The sequence below is a fragment of the Physella acuta genome, unplaced genomic scaffold, assembly GCF_028476545.2.
Source record: "Physella acuta isolate Inbredline_101_S28 unplaced genomic scaffold, ASM2847654v3 ptg000350l, whole genome shotgun sequence".
Lineage (NCBI taxonomy): Eukaryota > Metazoa > Mollusca > Gastropoda > Physidae > Physella > Physella acuta.
Window position 1 is genome coordinate 399573 of NW_026731869.1, and position 19427 is coordinate 418999.

The 19427-nt window shown below is 36.1% G+C and overlaps 1 protein-coding gene across 1 annotated transcript in view; it reads left to right on the plus strand.

Moving 5' to 3' along the window:
* Positions 1–19427, plus strand: part of LOC131941134 (uncharacterized) — a 65195-nt gene that overhangs the window by 6343 nt on the left and 39425 nt on the right. The window contains exons 2-6 of the mRNA XM_059300146.1: positions 3209–3339; positions 3930–4008; positions 5046–5150; positions 5450–5619; positions 6626–6725. Of these exons, the coding sequence (XP_059156129.1) occupies positions 3209–3339; positions 3930–4008; positions 5046–5150; positions 5450–5619; positions 6626–6725 (585 nt within the window). The remainder of the gene's footprint in view (positions 1–3208; positions 3340–3929; positions 4009–5045; positions 5151–5449; positions 5620–6625; positions 6726–19427) is intronic.

The window sequence follows — 19427 nt, forward strand, 5'->3', positions numbered from 1 at the left end:
TTTTCGCTCAATTATGTAAACACTGTTTTCTTTCATTTGGTGCGCAAATCTATTTTTTTTCTTTTAGATTCTAGATTATATTATATTTAATAAAATGTAAGTATTAAAACGTTAATTAAAAAATTCTGTAACTCGATTACTCTGAAAGTGATTTATCCCTTTCTTCTTCCTCTTTGTTCTTAATTTTTAACGTTGGAAGGATTCCCTGCAACACAGTTAAGTATTACGTACCAGCTTGTTATGCGCCCTTTAGGTCGATGACTCAGTGAGAGGGTACGAGTGAATGGATTGATCTTCAGCCACACCAGTTGTGAGGGAGGGATAAACACCAACCACAGCGATGTGTGAGTGGGGGTGATGAAGATAATACCAGCCTGGTTATAGTTCGGAATTAACACACACAAGTCCGATCCAAAAGATAAATGTCCTTTATTAAACAATCAAATTAATTCCCTCCCTAACTAGCCTATTCTATACTCTCTACTACTACTGTCTACCGTTTCCTAGATCTACCTATCTGACCGTTTCTACCTCACGATCTACCTCTAATTCTCTACCTAACTCTGACCGTTCTCTTGCTAATTATCAACTGTTACCTAGCCCTACACATCTCGACCGTCTCTAACACCTAACACCGCTGATCTCACTAGTGACTCACGCCTCAGTGGTCAGCTGACCGTCCCACGTGACCGGTCAGCTCCTGTACGTCCATTGGTCTCTCTACCCAACTATCTATTGTCTGTCTCTACTAACCTCTATTTACTTGACCTAAACTAGCGCCATCACACACATATTTCCACCCAATTTTCTTTTTTTAATTTGCTTCCATATCCATTATCCTACTTTTTACTAATATACAATAATGAACGAGAATGTTTAAGGATGATTTATCCCGCTTTATTATTATTAATTATTTTATTTTTTTTGCCAATACGATTAAAGAATATACTAAATTTAGAACGATTTCTAAGCGACACTTCTTAAAACAACCTTGAGGGACGAAATTTTAAAACGTTTATAGGGGTTGTGCAGAAATCATCAGCCTAGAACGCATCCACTGATAAAAAATTTAATAGGACAAGCTCGCTAAAGTTCTGACTCAACCAGCCAGGCCCTCAAGTGTAAACAAAACTGGGAAGAGATAGAATATTAAGGAGGGGGGGGGGCGCTCGGTGGGGGGGGGGGGTGGTAAAAAAAATTGACGGAGAGAAAATCTTTTAATACAGATGGGAGAAGCGGGATCGTCATGGCTGAGTTGTAATCATGATATCCATCAAGAGATTCTATTGGCAACTGGTCGACTTGGCTCTATGCCCTTGAAGAAGAGACGTCTCATTTGAATTTTTAAGTACGTGCACCAGAGACGCAGTGTCTCATTTCAGCGCCCTTAGAGAACTATTGAATTTGCGCCGCATGAGCAGATGACGTCACATTTAAATTATTAGGCGCAGTGTCTCATTTCAGCGCCCTTAGAGAACTATTGAATTTGCGCCGCATGAGCAGATGACGTCACATTTAAATTATTAGGCGCAGTGTCTCATTTCAGCGCCCTTAGAGAACTATTGAATTTGCGCCGCATGAGCAGATGACGTCACATTTAAATTATTAGGCGCAGTGTCTCATTTCAGCGCCCTTAGAGAACTATTGAATTTGCGCCGCATGAGCAGATGACGTCACATTTAAATTATTAGGCGCAGTGTCTCATTTCAGCGCCCTTAGAGAACTATTGAATTTGCGCCGCATGAGCAGATGACGTCACATTTAAATTATTAGGCGCAGTGTCTCATTTCAGCGCCCTTAGAGAACTATTGAATTTGCGCCGCATGAGCAGATGACGTCACATTTAAATTATTAGGCGTAGTGTCTCATTTCAGCGTCCTTAGGGAACCATTGAATTTGCGCCGCATGAGCGAAAAAGCCACAATCGTTCGACCGTTGCTATAATGCTGTCACAAAATTAAAAAACACTTAAGTTAGGAAAGCCAAGAAGTAGTGTATTTTTTTTTAACTTCGACTGTGTATCATTCAGTAATGCATCTCAGAATGAGTTTTTAAGTTATATTTTTAACCCCGTTTGGCGCCCACTTAGAATCCGTGCCCGTGACGTCCGCCACACGTTCCCTACCCTAGCTACGCCTCTGATGCGCCCTTGTATTTCAAGACTCTTTTATTCGGTACATCCGAACTTACTGTTCGAGATCTATTTAGATCATAAATTGAATTAAATTTTAAAAAACTGCCCAATTACGTTCTGCTTGTAGTTTGATTTAGGTTTTATAGAAAACAGCAACAGAAAATAATTTAAAAGCCAGGTCTTATGTTAAGCAGAGATCCCGAGGTGTTTTTTTCCCCTTACGCTTCTCTACCCTATTATTGCCAACTTTGTAAACGAATTATTCCGGTGCTAGCTGTATGCCAGTGGGTGCAACTAAATGACACATGCAGGTAATACATGGCTGCTTATGAATGGGTCTACACACCAGAAACTAACAAAATATCGAGCCGGGAGAAGGACGTTTTCTGTTTAGAATGTCTATTACGTAACATGTTATATTAAAACGTTTAAGGGCAAGTGGTTTTCTGGCATTTGTCGCATTCGGGCAAGCGTCCAATCGGGTATTTTCGTATTACTACTAGTGTCCATTTTGTAATTTGTCGCATTCGGGCAAATGTCCATTCCGTAATTTATTGTAAAGTTTCCCTTTCAAACCTGACGGTCTATGGGGCAAGTAAAGTAGAGTTCACTTGTTTCTGTGACCTCGGCATATGAAGAGATAGTGCGGTCAGCATTATGCCCAGCCGCCTTTACTTCCCTAACGTGAGTTGGGTACCCATTAGAGTTGGGTGGACTCAGGGACGGTCTGCTGACTAGAACCCGGACTCGAACTCGAGACTTAGGGGTTAGCAGTCCAGCTCTCTACCCAATCGTGCAATTTTCCATTCGGTTATTTATCGCCATCAAGATTTAGTGTGCTGTTTATTAGTTTACACATGTGATCTCAGTTTGGTGTCTGGAAAAGCAACAAATGAGATTACATTTTTTTAAAAACGTATTTTGTGTAGTTATAATAACCATAACATATGTTACGGCAAAAATTTATACATTGTTGTGCATTCGCATGTGTGAGTCGATGTAAATTTGAAACTTAGTTGTATAAAAATTCAGTTATTTTTCACTAGACATATTGATCTATTTCTTACTTTACAGGATCCCACTGATCTAGCGCCATTGATCAATCATCTGATACTGGTAAACTCAAACACCCACCAGCCTATAGATTGGACCTTTGAATTCTATCTATGCGTTCTTTCAGCTCTGTATGTAGCAAGATTTCAAAGGTATAAAAACACCTTTTCCACTCATTTTTTGTGACACCATTATTTAAAAGCATCATTATAATGTTTTCTAAACTGCGACATTGATTGTAGTGTGAATTGTTCTGCCCGCAGCATTTATACATCCATATATCGTGTTTTGTTATTTTTATTATTCCACGTTTTGTTACTCTAGCTTCATTCAACTTACTCTCAAGCAGAGTCTCTTAGTGTCGACCGTGTATTCTTTCAGTAAGGCGCGCGACATATAAAATGACAGCATGGTTTCACAGTGTATGACCTAAAATATTATTTAAACTAAAGTGATATTTTTTAGCGATGGTTTTGTTTTCGATAATTACACAAAGTATTCATTTATCAATAATTTTCAATGTGCTACATTGATATTTTATAATTTTAAAAATAATGTGTTTTTTTTTAAATAAATTAAATATATACAAATCGTGATGCATAGTAATTGTTTTTTCAGTCTTTTAAAGCCTTTAAACCTATGTCGAAAAAATGTCGAAAGCGAATCAAACATGGTTTATTTACACATGTTTACTCATCTATACTGATATATATCATTGTTTTAACTCTATCCATTATATCAGAGTATACGTTCATGGAAATACTGAACCTACTGGGAAATACTGGAATAAACTGAAGGCCGAAAACGTTACATTCGTCCACGTAAATTGAACTTCACCCATAAGTTTAGTACTCCAGTTAACAGGAGACAAAATCTGGTGATATAATTTCTACAGGAATCGTATTGTCTGCATGTAATACTTTAAACTAAAACAATGGAATCCTATAGGTTAAAACAAAAAAAAACTACTATCCGTATTTCAGATTATATAAAAAATGTTTACTGTCTTTTTGTTTGCTAATTTCGTTTGCAACAAAGTAATGAAAAAAGTAATGAATTGTATAGGTTTTAATGTGTATACAATGTTGTATTTTTTTACAAGTACCCCGTATGCTAGACGCCGAAGCTATATAACTGTCATATGTCTAGACTCTAGACTATTAGACTATTATGGGCGTACCCGATTTATTCTGTGTAGGATTTCACGGAAGCATAATACACGTCTATCGGTGTATGATTTTTGTATTAGGTTTTATCATTTTTTAAAAACTGTTTAAGTAGAGTGAGAAAGTAGGGATACTTTGGTCGGAAGGGCGCGAGTTCAATTCTCTTCAATAGAAAAATCTAGGGGGTTGGGGAGACGAGAGATCAGACGATCGTCCCCTTGGTGATACTACTTTTGTAACCTTATTGAGTGTTATGTTGTGTTTCGTTTTGTTAACATATTGTACAATATTTCGTTGTTTTGTTTTGTTTCGTTATTATCTTTTGTTATGATTAAGTTTGAAGTACTGTTGGTTAGCCTAGAGAGCAGTGTTTTTTATAAAACGTGGTTATACATTTTTCTTCATTGAATAAAGCAACGAGATTAGTTTTAATAATCATTTTATCTAGGTTAATCTTAGTATCTAACCCCAATATATATTTAGCCGGAGGCCCATGGATTTCACGATAGATCATATTCAAGTCAGGTACATTATCTGACATCCCTGTTAGGACTTATGTAAACAAATAGTTAAGATACCATTACGTTCAAGTACAGTCCTATTCTAAATGCAAACAACAGACATAAATAGCAGCAAATCGTACACAGAAGATGATTACAAATCTTACACTATTCTCCCGGCTTTACTTACAGATAGAAAGTTTCAGTTCTGTCTTTCAAAAGCAGATAAAAGAAACGGCGCATAAGGCTGATGTTTTGAGAGCGTTGGTTTTATTTAAATATGGAGGAGTGTACAACGTAAGTTTTGAACACCTTGCTACGCTTTATAATTTTTGTATTTCATATCATATTTAAATAGGTTACATCTATGAGACGGGTTGTAATTTACATGAATTCTTATGAACGATAATGTGTGGGAAACGAGTGTAATTTTAATCCAATCACCACGATTGCAAATCATTCAAATATTCAATGTAGTTCAGTACGAATCTGTTTATATGTGCATGTTTAGCACAATCGAGCATTTATTAAATATACAAGCTTAAAATTTAATTTGAAATCAACTTTAATTAAATGCGTATTTTTTTTTACTCTAGGATAACGACGTGCTTTGGATGAATCCAATTTCTAATGATCTCCGACGGTACCCGGCCGTTGCTAGTCTGGAACTGTCAGGTGAAGCAGAGTTTTCTAGAGTGGTCAGCAGCCGCGTCCTTGTCTCCAAACCAAAGGCTCCATTTTTTACTCACGTTTTGAAAGCTTTTTGGTAATTTTTTTTCTCAAAAGTCATTCTTTTTTAACTCTTTTCAATGCTCATTGACAATGACGGCAGAGTTTAAGGTTAAGAAAAAATTCAACACTCAAATTGTATTTTTATTTCACAACCGTTTCATGTATTGCACACTTTTAATTCATAAAATGATAGCTAATACCAAAACAAAAAAAAAGAAAATGTGATGCTTTCAGAAAACATTAAATGGGAGTAACGATCAAGAGAAAAAAAAATACTGAGAAAAGAAAAATTGAAGCAGTTTAATCAAATTATTTATTATGAAATTGTACGATCGCCTACCTCAGTGGCGTAGCGAGGTCAGGTGTCACCCGGTGCGGCACTTAATGGTGTCACCCCCCCAGAGGCATAGAGACCCTTTCCAGGGACAAACTTTCAAATTTTCGATTTGCACCCCCCCTCAAACTTTTGATTTGCACCCCCCCCCCTCAAGTTTTCGATTTGCACCCCCCCCTCAAACTTTCGATTTACACCCCCCCCCCCTCGAGTTTTTCTCTATATATTTTGCTATTTTTTGCCTTGGTGTCAACCCCCTAAATGGTGTCATCCGGTGCGGTCCGCACCCCCCGCCCCCTCCCCCCCCCTCGCTACGCCCCTGGCCTACCTTATTTTAACTAACTTAAGTACTTCAGCTTAAATACTGTTTTGAAATTCAAAGAATATCGTACCATTATTTTTACCAACTTTGGCCAAAACTTCCCTTGTTCAAGAAATTCCATAAATATATACTTTAAATCTAAAACTGCATCTCACTAAAAGTTTTGTTTAAAGAAAAAAAAAGTTTTGCATATTGATCTGGCATTAAGGTAACAAAATAAGAGAAAATTTAAAATAAATATAAGTAAAACATACCACTTTATCACAATTAGAAAGCTGAAGTAGTTTACCAGGTTGTGTACAAACATTATTTCTCTTATTACAAAAGTACGGGTACAATGGAGAAATTCTGAACTCTTAAATATTTTTTGTGAAATACTTTTAGGCACTCCGGAGAAAACGTAACTGCCTTGAACTCAGCACAAATATACTACAAGATCCTTCAGAGGTATCCGGACACGATACACCTTGATAGAAATCTACAGGTTTGTTATCTCAATATATATATATATATATATATATATATATATATATATATATATATATATATATATATATATATATATATATATATATATATAATATGTGTGTGTGTGTTTGTGTGTGTAATTATGAGGGCAGTAAAGCGTTAGAGTGCTAAAGCGATAAGTTTCTATTACGAATCCGGGTTCAATTCAGCAAAACTACTTTGAGCACTCAGTTTTTATGGGTACCTGACTCACGTTAGAAAATGTTAAGGCGGCTGGGCATAGTTCCTGACTACACTATCTCTTTATATGCCGAGTTCAAAATATCAGGTGAGTCGTACTTTACTTGCCCGTCTTGTTGGAAAAGGGAACTTATTAAACAGTATAATAAAACACTACAAATATGTGAACGTTATTCCTTCCAACCCATGCCATTTACGTCGATTACTATTTTCTCCTCTTCGTTTTAGACTGAATGCAACAATGAAAACAACACATGCCATCCTGTTTGGATTGAAGATTCACAAAACAAGAGTCCACCCTATACCATCGAAAACGCCTCTGGTTTGTTTTTTGCCTATAATTTATTAATCTAACGACTCAAGATTTAATCCATCTTAAGTGGTCCTAAATCCATGTCAACTACACAAACTGTTTAACAAAGTGATATTTATGCCTGGGGTAAAAATAGTATTATCTCTTCAGTGTACGGTTTTAATGTTATCGTTTTAGAGGGTGGAGTTTGCCACCAAGGGATTATAAATCACAATAATAAAACCCAAGTAAGTACACACTCCAACTACAGTTGATAGGAGAGATTGGTTTGACATCAAGATGGGAGTTATCTCATAACACGGGGGGGGGGGAGGGGGAGAAGCTCTAAATATTGCAGAAAATATTTAACACATATTTTCTAGTCAAGCAATTAGTGTTAACAACCCACAGTGTGCCATATCTGTCACAAAAACCTTAATGATTCGTACATTTACGGTTTCATGATTCGACTGTTTTTATATCTACGTGTGTGATATTCTTAATTGCTTTTTAGCGCAATTTCCATACTGGACAATTGCGATTATTAACTCGTTATTTCTGGATGGATGATGGATGGATGTGTGTCCGCAGCTTTAAGTCGTATCTCCTCCTGAATGAAGCAATATCGAGGTCTAGTTCCAAAGCAAATTTGTTAAGCAAGTCCCGAGGATGATTGTGGGCCAAAATATTCCCGGAATTCCTTCCTGGATTTCCCGGAAAAGCCAAAAAACCTCGGAAAAGTGCAGTTTTTGGCCCATATCTCGGCAACCAGACCACTTAGCGACTTGAAACATTTACCAATCGATTCCTGCCATAATTTAGAACAATATTGCCGAAGAAAGTTTTCAAAAATATCCTTTCGTTCGGTCACAAAAAATTAATTAAGGAAATTGCGCTTAAATTGTCTCTAGACTTTTTATTAACTTGTTTTATCTTCTTGTTTCGATGCTTTTTCGAAAGTTAAAATAAACTAATCAATAGTTGCATATATTTCTTAATAAAGAGATAACAATTCAGACTAAAAAAAAATGTTTGCCGTATAATCGTTAAATAATGTATTATAAACGATATAAAATAAACATACAAATAGTTACACTGATGTACCTACGTAAATTACACACATATATATATATATATATATATATATATATATATATATATATATATATATATATATATATATATATATATATATATGTGTGTGTGTGTGTGTGTGTCTGTGTGTGTGTGTGTGTGTGTGTTAAGATATGTATACATTTCAAATATATACATATATCTATATATATATATATATATATATATATATATATATATATATATATATATATATATATATATATATATATAATATGTAATACACAAGGACGGGTTATACCTAGACCGTAGTAATTACATAGAACAAAGACCTAGTGAAGCTAACAGGCGCTACCATTTTTTTTTAAATTCAATTTTAAAATTTAATGAAATGCTTATTACTCATTTTATATTCACCAATATATTTAAATATATTTTAGCTGTTCATTTTACCCACCAAGGATCGCCAACTTTTATCAAATCCTTTGCGGATGTCAATACCAGAACTGGGATAGCGAATGTGGTGGTCAATCGGATCATTCACGCACTGGAGCAGGCAGGAAAAAAAGATTTGCTGACGGACAAATAAAAAGTTTACTGTAACTTACTAGATGACAGCATGTAATGTGTAGCCACTAAGTCATACAACTGTTTGATTTGTATGTTTTTACACTTAGATTTGAAAAATATGTGATGAATGTATCTAATTATAAACGGCTGCAGCATTTTCCAATTTTTAGTCAAGGGTTAATGTTATATTGTAAACCCTTAATAAAAACAAAAAATAGTTAAACATTTAAAACTAAATAAAGTTTTGTTTTGTTTCTTTTTTTTTTTTTTTTATTTCTAAACTTTAATAATTACCCTAAAGCCGAAGTTCACTTAAAATATTGTTTTGTGTGAAGCTGCTGTAGCAAGATTACCTAGACAATAAAATACTTACGACATTACAAATAAATCAACAAACATGATTTCCATCGTTCCACAACTCAATGTAATTTTTTGAACAAAAAAATATTAATATTTGTTTTCAACATTTTGGAAACGGTAATGGGTCGTACAAGTCAGAAAGAGTTTTAAAACGGTTCAAACCGTAAATTACACGTCATGGATGATACTATCCAGTATCTACCATTTTGATTTTGAAGAATGCATTTCTCTTTCTGTTTATTATTTACACTGGTACTCCTTAGCATGGAATCTGGAATAGTTTTTGCAAAGTTCTCCAAGTTCCATACACTTTGGCATAAATGGCAGAACGAGGCTGCCTTATAGCGGTACTCAAAAAAAACAGGACATAAACAGTCTAGTGTCTGATCTTGTTTGTGCTTCTAAAGCTAATTTTTTTTTAAACGTCGAGGTTCATTGATGTAATCTTCGCCTTAAGAAGCAGATTGAAAGTTACACACAAACCAAGCGACTGGACTTGTCCTAGCTTCTAAAATGGTAGTGTAATTTTTTTTTCTCTTACGTGTTTCCGTTTTCTGATTATTTAAACCGTAAGAAGTCCCTTTCACAGGACATTGTACATTCAAACGATGTGTTCCAGTTTTTAATACTTGTCGTACACATTCCCGAACCTCCAGTACACATCTTTTGTTCAGGGCCTAAACGTGTTAGTGTACAAAACCGTATAACCACCCTAGAAGAAAATTGTCTGAAAGAAACCTTACTTGACATCCCCAAGCAAAACCCGCAGCAACTCCCCTTGGGTAAGCAGTTGAGACCTTGTGGGCCGCGACCAACATTACTATAAACCCGTGCTGTCTCACTTGAATGGAAAAAACAATGTATCACCTCAACATACCAACTAGCACATACATTTGTTCTAGTATTTTACAAATAACAGGGACCTCTGAAAAATGTTAGACCACGATATTCAACCGAAACTTTACCCGCTCTAAAATTAACTAACTGTAAAATATATGTATCTGCTAATACGAAACCCTTTTAGCATCTGTCATACCAACCTCAGTACTCCCCCCTTCCCCCCGCCCTCAAAGCATGTCTGCCGAGCAGAACTCCCCCTCCCACCCCCACCCCCCCCCCCCGGACAAAAATAAAAATGTCAAAATATATCCTTCAACCAGTTTCCACCCCACCCCCCACCTGTGAAGTTTCGAGTCCCCCCCCCCCCCCCCCACCACCACTACCCCGTGTCAATACCATTTTTTTCATACATGCTGCTAGTTGTATAATTGAAATTGTTAGTTTGTGACAGATTTTAATTCGCTTCACGCTGGTTTATTTGAATGTTCGTCGCTGCGTTTCGGATTCAAGTAGTCTCATCTGAATGGTTGCATATGGGTTTCTTCAAATACTACACACGTCTTCAGCATGTTATTTACGTAGCATACCTGCCATAAATTGTATAGCTATAGAACAGCATTATGAAGTAGGTGTGAATGGGTTAGCGAGGATATTGAAGTACAAACAGAAAGGTTGGATGTAAGTTTCTATAGTGGGAAGTTTTTTTCGTACCAAACGCAATACATTAAAATGAGAATTGCATGATAGAGATTGTGAATCTAGGGTAGCACTGAACACGAGTTTAGAAAGAAACGATTCTTTGAAGATATCTTTAATCGTGGGCGACGGTTGAGAGGTGGACCGAGAGAAAAGAAATAAAAAAACGAGAGAAAGACAGAGAGAGAAAGAGAGAGAGTGTGAGAGTTGAAGAAAACACTGCTCTACCAAATGTGATAGTGACAATTTACCAACAAATGTAATGCAGGGTTGTAGAAAGCTTGTATTCTATATATAACTGTAATGCTCCGTCATGAAGATACGGTATATATTCTTCCTATGGGGATCGCCTGTTCTTTATGTACGCCTGGTACAGTGTGGAATCAACACAAAATGTCCAATTCAATATAATACAGCTCTTTTTTTAACACATCAAATCGACTCCTACCATAACTAAGCCCTGACACATGAATGTCTACTAACATATTCTAACTACAACTAACACGTGACTTCTCCCTACACACTCCCAAGATCATCCCTACATTTAACTACATTTCAACTCCTACATTTTTCCTCTAGCGCTACCTATCTCTAACTGCTGACCCACGCTTCAGTGGTCATCTGACCGTCTCACGTGACCGCGTATCTCCTGAAATTCTATTGGTCTACCTGACTACGAAAAGAACTATCGGAGCTAAACTTGCGTCATCACAGAGATAGATAGAAAGAGAGAGAGAAAGATAGATAGAAAGAGATATATAGATAGAAAGAGATAGATAGAAAGAGAGAGATAGAAAGAGAGAGATAGAAAGAGAGAGATCGAAAGAGAGAGAGATAGAAATAGAGAGATAGAAAGGGAGAGATAGAAAGAGATAGATAGAAAGAGAGAGACTGACAGAAAGAGAGAGAGAGACCACAGATTCACAATTTGAACATTTGCGATTGCCAATGAAAGACGGCTTTCAAATAGACGTCCTTTACGTGTACGTCATTCAAGCATAGCAGCAGAAGTAAACGAGAAAAAGGTCCTAGACAACAGCATTTGACGTGATCCGCGCACAACGTGATTTGTCTACGGTGACGAGAGAAGAAGTTGTCTAGTTTATAATAACGGACCAATGAGTTAGACAAATATGGTAAGAATAAAGTGTCCTCCATCCAAACATAAAGTACAGCAAACAAAAAATGACAAATATTTAGTTAAAAATTGTTACTGGTAGTTTCATATTTGAATGTAAAAATTGTTTGACATAGTTCGTAGAGTGACTTGAATGGGAAGAAAAGATAAGTTTATGTAAAATTGTTTAAGATAGTTTGTAGATAGTAACCAAACTATAGTTAGGAAATCTGATGTGGAATATCTCCTAGAACTGCTGAAGACTAACAGAGAAAGCATTGACAAGTATAACGATCAATGAAAACACGTACTCAGGTAACTCAGAGAAGGGATAGAATTTAAGAGTACATTTAACTGAATTTTCTGCTGATCTCACAGTCGCCTATAACCAATCTAAGCATATGTCGACGCTAGCCAGCATCCGACAACTTCAGCACTAAATAAGAAGATTCTACAAAATAACATATCTTGGACAAATCTGGAAGAGTGGGTTGTCACGTCACTTACATATTTTTACTGTTACACAATCGGACAATACACTTGGTTTCTTTTATAATTACTAATGGTTCTCTACTCACTAATCCAGTGCAAATTCTTCAGTTTTTTTCTTCACCCTACCCCCCCCCCCCCCCCTCGAGAAAAAAAATTGATAGAGGTTTTTTTACCTCATGAGGTATTTTACAGATTTTAGCGACAAATTCTTTTACAAAAGAAAACCATTTAAGTTTACCTTCTTATCTTCAGTGCATTTCAAAGCATGTTGCTATAAAGATTTTTTTACATGTTTTATTGTAATGTAAATAATACAAAATACATTGAAAATTCATCATGCACTACAAGTCTATCAACTTGAATATAATCAGGAGAAACAACTCAGTTAAAACAAATCCTGAATCGTTTATTTAGTTCCCTCCCTTAAATCAATTTGTTTTTATTGAGTTTGACTTTCTATTTTAATTTCCTTTTTTTTTACTTTCTCGTATACGAAGTATAAAGGAAGTATTGCAAATCTCGACGTCTTGACACCTCCGTTAGTAGGAAAAACATAGTTTTGCAATTTTTGTCCGTTCTGTGTATATGTGTGTATGTAAACATGATAACTTGAGTACCGTTACATCTAGGTTGGTGTAATTTCATATATACGTATTATGTCAAAAACGTGAAGCAATTTATGGATGAAAGCTTTCGTTTAAAGTTGTTTTGTTTTAATATCATTAAAAATTAACAAGAATATATGCGGGAATTTGAAAATTTGAAAATTTATTCTTACTGAAAAATAGTAAACGAGAAGATTGTAATTATAGTTTTGTTCGTTGTATCATGCTCAGTGTTTCTTCCAGACTTTTTCTCCGGGGGCACTTGAAATTTTCGGGGGGGGGGGGGGGGCGGTAGACTTTCTTCGGGGGGGGGGGGCAGACACTGTTAAAAGTATATATTTTCTATATAAATTATATAAATTTCAATGTGTTCGTAAAATTTGAATTAAATGTAACACGCTACGTCTGGTTTACCATTGAACAGTTGATATTTAAGTTTACAAATTTTGAGTTTTATGTTTGTTTACAAATGTAGGTGTTTTCCTATATTTTGTTTTAGGGTTAGCTGTAATTTAAATCTGTATCCGATGTTTAAATGTTTAACCTACGTTATGATTCATTATTGGTTTTGTAATTTTTTACAGCTATTTTTATTTTATCGTGTACTAACCTTTGGGATTTGTTTATGGTATAGATGGCTTTGTACAAGTAGTTTTAGCGACAGTCGGCCTTATGGAGTTAAATGTTTAATCTACGTTATGACACATTTAAGTGTTTTGTAATTTTTTTTATTTTTCGATTTTGAGTCTCTTCTAGGATTTGTTTATGGTTTTGTACAGGAATTATTGGCGAGGTAGTTTACATTGGCTTTGGATTAGTAGTACAAATATTTTGTTTAGGTTTCAATTTCATTTAGGGATTATTGTTAGACCTGTGTTTGGTTTCAAATTATGCATAATAGCCAATGTGTTGAAAATGTTTTGATTTAGTTTCAAGCATAATTGTGTTTCTATAACAAATATGTAAGAAAAATGCCTAAATGTTTTGTCATTAATTTCTGTGCTCGTTCTCGTAATTTTTACTTTCTCGTATAGGAAGTATAGAGAAATATTGTAATCGTGCAAAAAAAAAATAGAGATTTTTTGCTCTGGAAGAAGTAATCATTTTTTGAGAAATTAGAAATACCGTAAAGTGCTACACCCAGTCATTGTAAATCGCTTAAATATGCAACAGAATCAAAAGATTAAGATCTAATGGCAATGAAAAAATTTAGTCTATCTAAGTCCTACTATACTTATGTCATCTGAATTTTAGAAACTGGAAATAAATGAAAAATTCCTGATATCGGAAGTCAATAAATTAATCCGAGTACAATATATACTCTAAGTTATCGTTTTCACACACTCACACCTACACACACACACTCAAACTCACACACACTTACAAACACACTTACAAACACATACTAACTCAAACACACACTTACAGACACACAGACAAACATAAACACACAGACACACATTCACTTGAACACACACTAAAACACAAACTTAAACACACACACACCTACACACAGACCGACAGGATATAAAAACTTAGTTTTTCCGGCTGTAGAAGGTGATAAAAGTCACAATATGTCCAAATCTCGATTTTGATTTTTGCTCGATTACAACGCATTCTTTATATCCCGCATACGAAAAAGTTGTTATGTCTAAAAAGGAAACAACTGTTAAAATCTCATTTTATTTTTGTGCACGGTTACACTACTTTCTGTGTACTCTAAATAACAGGAAGAAATTAAAATAAACGTCTTTTTAGAGCGCCAAATAACTGCTAAAATCCAGTTCCTTTCTTAACTTTCTAAAGTGCACACAACTACTCTACCATTTGCAGCGTATCGACTCTAAAGTACAACCTCCCCCCCCCCCCACCATCTTTCCCTAGGTGTGTGACTTTGTAAATGGACGACACTGAAGCAGCATAAATAAAGTCGCGGCGTTTTTGTTAAAAGAGATTCGATGTGGTACCCATAGTCACAGTACCGGGGTGATGAAAGGCTACCGCCATACTGAGCCTATTCACTGAAACGAATTTCAATGTCTGAGACTATTTGCAAACGTTCAGTGATTGTCCTCCATACAGTTAGATTCGTCTTGGTATGGTAAAAGTGCTACCCCAGGTTTGTCCTTGCCATTAGACACATTTCATTCTCAAGGACGCGGTTCAGTTTCTAAATGGCATGATCAAATAAAGATTTTTTTTTTTTAAGGAAGTTGGAGAAACCATAACACTTGATAGTAAAATGGTTGAGAAAAAAAAATCTTTGTTAAGGGAAATATAAAAATCGCGTGGTTTTGATAAGTGTTCAAACAAAGGCATTCATTGTATACATTATATTGCTACTATTTACATGTACTAAAGTTTACAGCAATGCGCATACTTATATATAATATTTATATAAATTTACATATATATATATATATATATATATATATATATATATATATATATATATATATATATATATATAAGTATATATGCAGAATGAGGGAGCTGAATACATAACAAATTTGAATTTATACTTATGTACTCTATCTTACCCTACCCTACCAACCCTGAATAAAAATCGAATAATAACACCACCCCAAATTACAACACCCCATCCTATCCCACCTTACCCTACTCTACCCTACCTTACCCCACCCTACCCTACCCTACCCTACCCTACCCTTCTCTACCCTACCCTACCCTACCCTAACCCACCCTACCCTACCCTACCCTACCCTACCCTACCCTACCCTACCCTACCCTACCCTACCCTACCCTACCCTACCCTACCCTACCCTACCCTACCCTACTCTACCCTACCCTACCCTACCCCTGCCTACCTTACTCTACCCTGCTCTACCCTACCCTTTCCTACCCTACCCTACCCGCCTCTGCCCTGTCCCTACCCTACACCGCTACTAATCGCTGTACTCCAGCCGTTCTTGTACATTCCAGTGTGTTGTGTGGCGTATTGTGCTTGGTTGGGTTGGGAGGGGGTGTAAATTTAAGTGTAGATAATGATGAATGCAATTCGGCGTGGGTATTGGGTGTGTTTAGTACGATGTAACGTGTGGAGTTTGTTAGTAAAAGAAATGGAACACATGCATCTGCCGTCACAACTAAGAGCAAAAAAATAGTAATCAATTTTTGACACAAAAACAGCGCTAGATAAACCCGAAAGTTTCGATTTCGAAATGGGTACCTAACTCACGTTGTGGAAAGTAAAGCCTGCTGGACATAATGCTGACTACAATATCGCTTATGACGAGCTTGGGTCTGATCAAATTATCCCTTCACATGCTGATGTTACATGTGAACTCTACTGCACCTGCTAAACTCTGCTTCACCTGCACCGTGTCCCGTCAAGCCTCAGACAACATGTTTTTATCTTTAAAAACATCGATTTAGGCTGATAATTGGTCTGACAACACTATCCCTCCATATTCTGAGGTTACAGAAACAGAAGAACTCTACTTCACCTCCTCTCATCTCGCCAAGTCTGGATAGGCAAATTTATCATTCACATCTAAAAGTAGTCACACCTCAGCTTACATGTTTTTTTTTCTTTTAAAAACATCTATTTCTTTCTATAATATGTTCTGAGCTCTTATCTAATTTGAATAATAAATGAATAGATGAATAAATTATTAACGTTAAACTAATAATAAAATAGAACCCACCGCGTGTGGTTTGATTCCGCACTGTGCAATTATTATGAGGGAATATATTTTTTTTAAATAATTAAAATTTAACATTGACATGATGTGTTTCGAACCCGTACCACCTACATGGTGACTATTATACTTAGTATTTCTGGCTCCAGAAGGTGTTAAGGGTCGATTTCGAATCCGGGTTCAAGTCAGTTGACCGTCCCTGAGTCCACCCAACATTGATGGGTACCTAACTCACGTTAGGGAAAGTAAAGGCGGCTGGGCATAGTGCTGACCACAATATCTCTTCATATGTCGAGGTCACAGAAATAAGTGAACTCTAATTCACTTCCCCCATAGACTGTCAGGTTTGAAAGGGAAACTTTTTACTTTAAAGATTTATGGCAGATTTAAGACTACAATTTATTACTAAAAAAACGCAATTATTTATTGTGTTTTTATAATTGTTTTTGTTTCTAACAAATTAACTTGGATTTAGCCTTTCTGTAGATCTAGATACATTGATACAATATATTTTAATATTTTCAATACCATGACATTGAATTATACTCTATATCAAACTCAGGTACACATTAAAAAACAGAATTACATTTTAAAACATACTTATAGTTATCAATACATAGTATATTTGCAAATAATTATGATTAAAAAAGTTTTAAAAAACCCACGTTTTCTGATTTAAATAAAAAGTAGAAAATAAATGCTATACATCACAATAATGCAAGCGATCACTCTACTATAAGCGATGAAAAACGTGGGGCGCCGAAGTAAAAGTTATATTACTATTGATTAGATCAGGGGTCTCCAAACTTTTCAGCCCGAGGGCCGCATTAACTATCAAATATCAGTTCGGGGGCCAGAGTTTCTTTAAGGCATCTCTTCAGGGTCGTGGCGCCCCCCCCCCCCACCCCCGAAGAACGTCTACCGCCCCTCCGCCCCCCCCCCCCACGAAATATAATTTAGATAGAAATATATATAAATTTCAAGTGCACCCCCCCCCCCCACACACACACACACACCGAGGTCCACGTTTACTCTCAAATTGTTCTTCACGTATTTCATTCTTGAAAATGTTTGTTCACACAGGTATGTTGTTCGAAAATTTGAAAGGTACTTTGATGCAAACGTTTTAATGTTAGGAAAGTCTTCCTTGGGCAAAAACGTATGAAAACCCATCTGCCCTTCTTTGAACGTGTCTCTAAGGAAGTCATTTTCTTGCAATTCAATGACCTCCAGCTGCAGTTCATTTTTGCAACTGGCCCCATTTGCTTCAAATTGGGCTTTGAAACAGTCAAACTTCTTCTGCTTATGAATCCAAGTCAGAAAACCGCTACTGAAACTGCAGCTGGAGGTCTTTAATGATCTCGTATGTATTGACGTGGGGAACTCAGTGGTTGTTTCAGCCGTAAAGACCTTGCACTGCTGAAAGTGTGTCAAGTTGTTAGCCTGTACTTGTTCCAAAAACATGACAAGTTTGTATCTAAAGGCCATTATGTGGATGTATAGATCAGAAACTAGATTTCACTCTGTTGCCGTTTTAGGTTCAGAAAATTTAAATGACTAGCTATGTCTGCCGCGGAGGCCAATTTCTATACCCACTCTTCATCAGACAAAAATGGCTGTGACTTGCCTTTACAATCAGGAAGTCACCTATTTCTGTTCTTATATACTCTGCTCAGAATTTTCTCGCAAAATTAGCAATCTTACTGATGTGAAATATTGTAAATCTTGCGTTTTTATGTTTGTCTCTGAACTATCTAAGGTTAAATATCCTCTCCGGTAACAGTGTCATACATTATATGTAGGAAAGCCAGCTCTTGTGTTATGTTCAGGTCTTCATCCACACCTTTAATGAACACACGAAGTTGAGAGGTAGAACAGCTGCCCAGCGACTCATCCATTGCAATTGAAAAATGGCTGAACTTCCTTGAATTTTTCGCTATTAGAGTCACTATGTTTTCACCAATGTCTGCAACACGGCGAGTAATTGTATTTGCACATAAAGCTACATTTTCAAATTGTTTTGAATTTTTTGTGCAAAGCTCCTCAGCCACCTCCAACAAACATTTATTCAGTGGACAAAAAGATCGTCGCGGGCCGGATAAAATGACCTCGCGGGCCGCAGTTTGGAGACCCCTGGATTAGATAATACTATTGACTTTTATTAGGGAGCTTGTAGAGAGTCAACAGTATTAGAAACTGTAAGAAAATCACGGCGCCCCACGTTTTTCATCGCTTATAGTAGAGTGATCGCTTGCATTATTGTGATGTATAGCATTTATTTTTTCTACTTTTTAGTTCAATCAGAAAACGTGGGTTTTTTAAACTTTTTTAATCATAATTATTTTCTACTTTTTAGTCTTTTGTCTGTTTGTTTGCATTAAAATCTTGCTATAGATTTTATCTTTTCGCATTCACTTTTTTTTTTGGGTAAACGAAGACAACTCGTAAAAAACACGTGCCTTGAACCCGTGTCGAGTGGGTTAGCAATCGTGTCCCACCACTCGACCATATCGTCTCCCTCATACTGGCCACCAGTTGTTCCGGTTGTTTGTACACAAACACCACGTGAACACTACTCAGTAAGCAAAAAGAGGGAGAGTACCGAACTTTGTTTTCATAAAATTACAATTACTGGGTTATGTCCCTTTTCCCCCACCGTATTTTTTTATAAATATATAGCGGTCTAAAATGATCAATAAAATGTTTCCATGGATCAATTTAGTAATTTTAACAATTTAATATTCTATTGTCATCGGAAACAAAGCTTCCC